The 8968-nt window shown below is 38.9% G+C and overlaps 2 protein-coding genes across 2 annotated transcripts; one reads left to right on the top strand and one right to left on the bottom strand.

The window, feature by feature from the left end:
- Window positions 1-289: 289 nt before the first annotated feature.
- LOC126608363 (uncharacterized) lies at window positions 290-1411 on the bottom strand. Its single transcript, XM_050276242.1, has 2 exons — window positions 1121-1411; window positions 290-1023 (listed from the first exon to the last, which is right to left on the bottom strand). Exons 1-2 carry the CDS (start codon window positions 1205-1207, stop codon window positions 556-558), a joined length of 555 nt encoding a protein of 184 aa, XP_050132199.1. The 5' UTR covers window positions 1208-1411; the 3' UTR covers window positions 290-555.
- Window positions 1412-7252: 5841 nt separating this feature from the next.
- LOC126608361 (RING-H2 finger protein ATL2-like) lies at window positions 7253-8567 on the top strand. The gene has a single exon (XM_050276239.1). It carries the CDS (start codon window positions 7327-7329, stop codon window positions 8272-8274), a length of 948 nt encoding a protein of 315 aa, XP_050132196.1. The 5' UTR covers window positions 7253-7326; the 3' UTR covers window positions 8275-8567.
- Window positions 8568-8968: the final 401 nt, after the last annotated feature.

Genomic DNA, 8968 nt, shown 5'->3' with positions numbered 1-8968 from the left:
GGCAAATTGATACGTTTTAGAAATTCTAATCAAGTCTTAAGTTTAGTGATAATAAGTGAAGAAATAATGTCTTATTTAATGTTCATCCACTTGTATTATTACACGTTATATATCGACTCGTGCCATGGGTACATAAAGAATGAGTCCAAATAAAAATGTTGCTAGCTTTCGCTTTTTCGGTAGAACTAACTAAACTAACAAACAGTTTTTTCCAATACAACTAACAAACAGCTTTTTCCATTACGAAGTGATTAACAGTTAATAGGCATGATAACGAAAGATGGGAAAGTGGAAAGTGATCGTTCAGTCAAAGCGGGGTTCATTAGTTTCACAACTTAATAAAAGTGAGCAACAACAAACACCAAAAGGAGGACCTAACTTTCCTCCAAAGGATCAAACGCTTTTGCAGTTTGCAAAACCAAAAAAAGGGACAAACAAATCCAACCCCATTTGGCATCCCACTTAATTAATCAAAAGAAGACCAATTACTAAAATATATATGGCTCTCCAAAAGATCAACAATATAATTAAAATTTAAACACCCCAAATTACTAATTAAGTAACCAAATATATAGGCATGGCAGATGTAGAGCTCCTCTGTTGCTGCTGCTCCATGTTAAGCTCCCTCAGGCTCAGGTAAGGGATGCCCATCTCATCTTTACTCGCCGGAGACATTGTTCCGGCGAGCGGTCCCGACGACGGCCTGCTAGTACTCCGGTAAGGCGTGCTCGACCCACTTCTGCTCTCAGTGATGTAAACCGGCCCAGAAATCGAAGCCCGGAAGGCTTTGGCCCTGGCCTGATGAACATCTTCATCACCGGCGGGGCCGCGGTGGTAGTGGTGGGTTGTCAGCTTGTTCCATTTGAAGAAAAGCAGAGCGCTTTTCCACCAGCGCTTCTTCTTGGTTTTCTTGTGGTGGGGTTTTTTGGGGTCGTCTTTTGAGATGGGTTTTTGGAGCTTGAAGTGTACGGAGTCTATGGATCTCGTCGTCTCCCGCTTGTGCCTCCTTGCGTCCTCCAGAACCTTCATTTTTTTTACATGAAAAGAAATGGGTCAGATTAAAATTTGTTGCAGAGTGAGAGAGGAGAGAGAGAGATGGGAGAGAAGGAAGAAATGGGACCTGAAAGTAGTCGATTTGGGGGTCGAAGCCATAGTCGCTGAAGTGTTGGGTTTGTGGCATCGGAAAGATTGGTGACTTGTTGGACATTTTGCTCTCTGTTTTTTTGCTGTTTTTTTAAGTGCTTTTGGGGTATCTGCTTTGTGGGAAAGCAAAGGGAGCAGGTAGTGGAGGGGGAAGTGGAGTGGGAAAAGTGGGAGGTTTGGGGGCTCAAGGGGGAGTAATGGCAGTTGGGTATTGGTAAACCCTAGTAAATGCTGTGTGCACCTTTTAGACTTCCAAGTTCCATTCCATTGACACTATCCTGCTCCCTTTTTATTAATTAAGTGCATTTAATCTCCTTCACACGCATACGCATGTAAAGATTGTATCTTTTTTCTTTCTCAGAAAGTAAACTTCATTAAAGTAAAGGGAAATTACAATTTGTGATGGATGGATTAAGTCCAAACGAAACACAAAATCGGAAATAAGCAGAGGGAGATAAAAGGAGTGAAAAGGCCCAAGCCGAAAGGTCGCTGTAACCAAAGATACAGCGGGAGATCCAAACAAACTTAGACATTTAGGCAACAAAACAAACAGCAACAAAACAAAAATCCTAAATTCAACCAGCAGAACCCAAACCGCTCATCCCCAAGGTAAGCCATCGCCCTAAAATTAAAAAACACCCAAACTAAAACCTAGACCCGAAAGTGATCAGCAAGGTCAATCCACCAAGAACCACATCCGCAGCCACACCTGGAAAGGAGGTCATCAAATGTAACAAGTGGGGAGGGCAAAAGGTGTGTGTAAAACACCTTGTGTCGATATAAATTGTGTCACACTTCACCCACTATTTTCGGCATATGCCAATTTAGTAGTGGGCTGTTAGTGTAGGATCTTGGGTCAAGACCAAGTCCAATACTCTAAGATCTAATTCATGATTATGGGTTAGAGAAGAGGAGAGGGAGCAAAGGAGAGGAAGGAAAAGAAGGTATGATAGGGCTGGGAAATGGGGATGGTGGTGAATGAGTTCAAAACTAAGATTAGGATGGAGAAGAATAGGAGATGGAGAGAAAGGAAAAGCAAGACCAGAGGAGAGGGAGGAAGGAAAACTAAAAAACAAAAGGTAGTGAAAACTGATGAAGAATGCTAGAGAAACAGCGATGAACGCTGAAGAAGGGGCATGAAGCCCAAATCCGAGACAAGCTCATAGAAAATTGACACCAAACTCAAAGAAAACTAAAATAAAACTCAGAAGAAAACTAAAGCAGGAGGGAAGGAGGAGAAAGAAAAAAAGGGGGGGGGGGCAAGGTGGGCGTTGCCACCGGCACCCAAGCCAAAGGCTAGGGCTATGTGTTTTTAGCGAAAGAGAGAAGGTTAGCCTCCATGTAAAGACTGTACTAGTAAGAGCAAATAAATTACAGAATATTTTTTTGGAAACTTTAACGAAAAGCTACCGATACTGTTCACTTTAACGAAAAACCACATTTTTACACTAAAAAATCAATCTTGATACTATTCATTTTACCCTTTATTTTGTCTTTATCGTTAAAACTCAAGGTTTTCAAGTCATTTTCATTAGTTTTCCTTTTTTTTTTTTGGAGGTGCATATGATGTTTTATTTCTGAGGCTTATATGAATTCTTGTGCTGAGTGGCTCTTCCATGCTATTTAGTACTATAAGCAAGCAATTTACAATAGTAGACATATACTCTCTTAGAGTAGAAAATGTACTAATGGATTTTTTGAATCTGTAAAGCAATTTCAGGAAAAGAAAAAAAAAAGTGATCTATGAACTCAGAACACTCTCCAACAATGTATAAACTACTTCACTGTATTATACGAAAAACTGGCCATGCGCATTGATTGTTTACACAATTGTACAAATTAAATCGAATCGAGTGGGCATTAATATGAAATGTTTGTGTGGAATAATTCACCATAACCTACTAACGGTTTGATAATCTTACAGACATTTTTGGAATAGCTAAAAGTGTGCATAACATCGTTTTATAATAATAGAGAGAAAACAAAAATGCATGTAGGTCATGGAACACTACTAGGTCTCTTCATAAGCAATTCCAAGTGTTTATTCATGAGATACTTGAATTATTTTCATAAAAAACTTCGACATGTTACTACACATATAGATCAATCTCAAACGAATTAGTGATTGGTGTGAAAATGGCATAGATATGTCAATTTGAAATCTCCAAAACTAAAGTTTTTGCAAAGAAACAGTTAGTCAAAATACAGTCACAACTCACAAGCATCATAAAAATGAGAAATGTATAGTTTACAAGTGACAAGGTAGAATAATAGAAGTTAGGTACTTTTGCTCTCAAATCCCCAAGCAACCTAATCATCTTGGAGACCCATATATCATGCATATGTTTAGTTTAATACTTTGATTATTCAATAGAAACCAAATCACATGACCTCCATACAATCTTTGCTATTTTAATGTGCACAAAATTAAAAGAAAAATGAAGAGCAAACCCCACGGGGTTCATATTGCAGCATTAAAATTGTCTATGTAACCTCAAAGTGCGAACAAAGAAAAACTCGCTCACATCACGTACATGGTCACATGTGGGCGTGGGGATGTAAGAATATCGGTAGTTATCGCATCCCACTCAACCTTTGTCAAATAGTTCTCTCGACCGATGACTGATCGACCAAATTGGTTATGTGCTTTTCAACTGCATGCATGCATGTTGCTGCACTCGCTTCCTGAGATCGATATATTTCCATGTGAAAGATCTTATTGCAAGAAGTTTTTCTACTTCAAGTGAAGAAAGTAAGAATCAAACTCTTGTTGTGAGTGTGAGGATTAGTGTTTTGCCGCTGAAACACAAGTCCACATTAAAAAAATATTAGCAATAAGTATAACACCACCACCAAGCACCGCCTTCCCTTTCTTTTGTTTTTCATGTTTTTTTTTAGATGGAAGTAAAGAATGTCTTACATAAGCCAAAGCATCGGCAACAAAGTTAGCTTCCCAATAAATGTAGCAAAGCTAAATACAATGAAATATGCGTACCAACTTTTGAACATTCATCAATGACATCATGAAGACCTTTGAATCCAGCTCCAACTTCCCTTGGACAAATCCATTTATTTTTATGTTGAAAAAACTATGTTATGGATTTTTTCTTTTTCTGGTGAATTAAATTTAACAGAAGGAATGTTGCTAAAGCCCAGCAAGTAAGTTTCATGTTTACTATTTGTCTCACTGGTCTGCAATAGGCCCGCCCAGTTTACTCCACCATATTATTTGGTTGCTGAAAGGCCCAAAATTCTTTGATGAGTTATGGGCCAAACGCCCCCAAGTATATGCTAGCCCTCAATTACTTTAGATTCATAAATATTAATTGTGTTGTTAATTTTTATCATAACACGTGGATTAGTAAAATTTCAAATTTTGTTACAAATATATTCCAATATTGAGAAGAGATTAGCAAGAATTGGCAAGATTTTTTTGAAAGCAAAATTTATCTCCACATTAGGAAGAAGCACTTTTGTGTGAAAATCTACATATGACATAAAAACGTTGAGTGAGACCAACTATGAGCGGGTGGGACAAGAACACGAAATTCTGGCTTGTTTATTAAGTAGTGTCGCATAGCTTACGTGATATTGAGTTTTTTCACCCATAAATTTTTCGGTACAAAGGGCCAAATTTGAAACCCCCTAATCTCCTTTGTATCAAAGGGATTTCATCAACGACACAAACCTACATGATGAAATTCTCCATATGAGGTATTCAAATCTCACTTGGTTTGGAGAATGCCGATAACACACCGACCGAACCGATCCAATATCAATCTCATCATCCTTGTCAATCTACAAGACACTATAAATCTAATCCCGACCAGTTGGGAACTTGGGATACTATCTCCTCCTAATCCATCTCTTTGTGTTTCCCCATTTATCAACATCTAGTTTCTTAATAGTTTCAATATCATGCTTTGTTGGTGGTAGGCGGTATTGGACCATTATTTTCATTTCTATAACCAAACCTATAAATATCATAACACTTGCTCAAGAGATTTTTCAGTGTGCACAAGAACATGGACACATGCGTAGTACGTCATTATACAAGTGAAAGGACATTCGGGCCAAAATTTTAAGCCATAACTATTGGTGGAGAAAAACAATTTCTGGTTTATGGTTCAAAAATTTCAGACTTATTTTTAAGCTTTATCCCCCACCATTGGAGTTGGTCTTATATATATAACATATGACGTATCGCCCTATTTTTCGGACACACTAAAAAATTTGTTCTATATACTCTACTAAGTTTAACAGGTCTGGGTAGAACTAAGGGCTGGTTTGGTATTGCTGTGCTTTGAAAAAAAGCTGTTGTGAGAATAAGCGGCTGTGAAATAAATCAGCAGAGTGTTTGGTAAACTTTTTTGTAAAAGTGCTTTTGGAAAAAAAAAAAAGTCTAATAGTGGGTTTTTTCATTAAAGAAGCACTGTAGCTCCGTGTGCTTTGAAAAAAAGCCAGTTTTCCAAAGCTGCAAATAGCAGCTTCAGCTTTTTCCTTTGATTTCAGCTTATTCTCACAGCAGCTTCCAAAATAAGCCCTTTTTTTTTTCAGTTTACCAAACACCTAAAACCATCACAGCTTTTTTTCATGGGTGCTTTTTTTTTAAGCACCTCACTCCCAAACTAGGTCTAAGCATGGTGCCCATCAGTTGATAGAGAGAAGAATGGTAAAGAGCGTTGATTGGTTGAAGGTTACGTTCATTGCTCGACTACTAACTCAACTGCAAGATCGAATTGGCACTCGGGAATGAAGAAACAGAAATCCTCCTTCCCACCAAAAAAAAATAAAAATAAAAAATAAAAGAGTTTTCGCTTTTTCAATTATACTGCCTTTGGTTGTTGCGAGAACCTCGATTTCGAGAAAAGTAGATATTTAACAAAAAGACTTGTCGGAAATTTGGCTGGTCTAGAAAGGCATGGAAGTCTTTGGGCTTATTTCATACGCTATTTCAACTTTTTTTATTTTTCTTTTTGAATAGAAATTCCCCTTCCTAATATCAAATATAAAGTGATTGCATTTTTTGGTCTATATGTAGATGTAGCTAATGAACCAATATCTAATGATGCTTTATGTACACTTAGAAGTTCCCAATTCTCTCTAATGCAGTGACGGAAATGCTACGAGTTAACCTCATAAAATAATTTTTTTTTATAAGATGTTCGCTAATCAAATGATATATCTGCATCCTGATACATATGCTTTTGTTAATATCTTAAACGGGTCTATCGAAAGTCCACTTTTTCATATGAGTTTTCCCATTTGATTGTGAGCGAGGAACATCTATCAACTCGGGGCAAAAAAACTAATACAAATCTTATTAAAATAAATAAATGAATGATTGATTTATTTTGTCAAAAGGGCGGGGAGGGGGAGGGGAATTCTAAGAAGCAGACAAGAAAGGGGCAAGACAGTCATTTCAGTAAATTCCGCGTCAACCTTGGCAGGCGTTTGAAAATTGAGACTAAATACAGTAGAAGCCGCGGGGTTTCTCTTTCTGTTTCTGTAATTAAAGGTAATGTTAGACCATCTAAATTTGAAAGCTTATGTAGCATATTCATCATTTTATATATTTTGTTCTTACAAATTATATGTCAAGTTTAAACTATTATATATTACTATATTTACCTTTTATAGTTGTAATTAGTATTTTAAAATAAAAGATAACTTTTAAAATTATAAAAAAAACATTTATTAATTACTAAAAATAGATTTGAAGTTTGACAGCAACTTCCTCTGCTACCTTTCCATATCATGCTATATAGGAATTGGTATTTCGGTTGAAAAACACTAGTGAAGTCTTGTATTACTGTTATTGTTGTGTGGAAGATTAAATTTGCAACTAAATAATATGTCACCAATAAGAATAAACACGTTTATTAATATGTAAGTAATAAATCAATCATCAAACTTTTTTGTCTTTTAATTTTCAAAACTTCATCGACAAATTTAATTTTCATAACATTACTCGTAATTAAATTGTAATCAGTAGGAAAAAAGAGAGCAGCGGTAAACGCTAAATGAAAGTATCAAGAACCTTCCCCTCAGTCTCCAACTCCCGACATTTCCTCTCTCCTCTTTATTAATATTCGCCATACCCATGACACCCACTTCATATTCTTTCTTTCTTTCCATTTCTCTCTCAGACTAACCATCATACACCTTCCCTGTGCTCCAACCATGGGCCGCCGCCTGGAGCCCGAGCAGTTCAACCCCGACCGCCCGCAGCCCGAGCAGCTCCACCCCTACCGCCCGCAGCCCGATCAGTACGGCCCCGACCCCCCGCAGGGATACGCCCTCAGCGGCAAGATTATGCTCAGCGCCATAGTCATCCTCTTTTTCGTCGTCATCCTCATGGTCTGCCTCCACCTCTACGCCCGCTGGTACCTTCATCGCGCCCGCCGCCGCCATCTCCGCCGCAACCACAGAAACCGCCGCACCCACATCGTCTTTCATGAGGACGCCGCTACCCTCTCCGCCGGCCCCACCCGCGGCCTCGACGCCTCCGTCCTCAACTCCCTCCCCGTATTTGTTTATTCGTCGAAATCGGATCAGACAGCGTTGTTTCAGCAGCAGCCGATTTTGGAGTGCGCCGTCTGCTTGTCGGAATTCGAGGACAACGAAACGGGGCGTTTGCTTCCGAAGTGTAAGCACAGTTTCCATATCGAGTGTATTGATATGTGGTTCCATTCTCACTCCACGTGTCCCCTTTGCCGGGCCCCCGTGGAACCGAGCCCGGAGTCTGAAACCCAGCCCGACGTGGTTCTTAGTGTCTGCGAACCTGACGGAGGCGAACCGGGCCCGAGCTCCGATTTGTGCTCGGAGTGTTGCAATTCCGAGACGACGTCGTCAGGGGCGTGGAGAAAGCCGTCGAACATCGTGGTTCCGAGAAGGAACGAGAGTTTCGGGAGGGGGGAGGACTCGGGACTCGGCGAATCGCCGGCAGGTCAGTCGTTTAGGTCGCCGATGAGTCGGATGTTGTCGTTTAGGAGAATTCTAAGCCGGGAAAAACGAAACGGCGGCGTTTCACCTTCGGGAGTAAACGCGGGGAGTTGCAGTTCGGTGGCCGAGTCGGATATCGAACTCGGTGGCCGACAAGGGACCACCGAGTGCACTCGGAGAGAGTAAAAAGATGGTGACGTGGCGGTAATTTTATCGAAATTTTGCGGGCAGAGACTTCCGGCGGCTATCAGTCAGTCAAATAGTCAATGCCAATCGGGGGCAAATATGGAAATTAAATTTATACGTGGCGGGATTGTAGCAGTAGTGGAAAATCTCGCTGTTTTTGGACGTGTATAAAATTTTTATTTATTTTTCCTTCATCACATAAAGTTTTTTTTTTTATCTGTCGATTTTATCTTGTTTTTTCTTTATACAAATATCTTGGTACAAAAATTAGAATGAAAGAATTCTTAATGTGATGAGTGGGTAACAATTAACCAAAAAAGAGGGAGCAAGTGAATGGAGACGGAGAGAATATTTACAGAAATGATTTGGTTTTGGCATAAATTTGGCTGATTCCATTTGGATCTTTCAGAACTCTATGTTGTATAATTCAAAAAATTAATAACACATAGCTGAACATAAGAGTGAATGATCTTTAACCAATTGAGTTGTAATTTTCGTGTGTTAGAACAAAAAAAAAAACTTTCGTGTGTGTGTGTTTTTTCTTGTTAGCCATTAGGTGTATAATATTTGTGTATGTGACTATGTCTTGGTAACCAGGCGTATAATATTTTATTTTTTGAACAAACGATATTATTTATAATCTAAGACTCATAATGGACTAGCAATAATGTTGTTTAGTTTACTTTTGATGAAA

Source organism: Malus sylvestris, chromosome 16, assembly GCF_916048215.2.
Source record: "Malus sylvestris chromosome 16, drMalSylv7.2, whole genome shotgun sequence".
NCBI classification, from domain to species: domain Eukaryota; kingdom Viridiplantae; phylum Streptophyta; class Magnoliopsida; order Rosales; family Rosaceae; genus Malus; species Malus sylvestris.
The sequence above is the reverse complement of the archived record's forward strand: the minus strand, read 5'-3'. Positions and strand labels throughout refer to the sequence as shown.

Coding starts and splice junctions, on each gene's coding strand:
- LOC126608363 (XM_050276242.1), bottom strand. CDS start 1,207: ATGTCCAACAAGTCACCAATCTTTCCGATGCCACAAACCCAACACTTC. Junction 1,024..1,120: donor CCCAAATCGACTACTTTCAG/GTCCCATTTCTT, acceptor AAAAAAATGAAG/GTTCTGGAGGACGCAAGGAG.
- LOC126608361 (XM_050276239.1), top strand. CDS start 7,327: ATGGGCCGCCGCCTGGAGCCCGAGCAGTTCAACCCCGACCGCCCGCAG.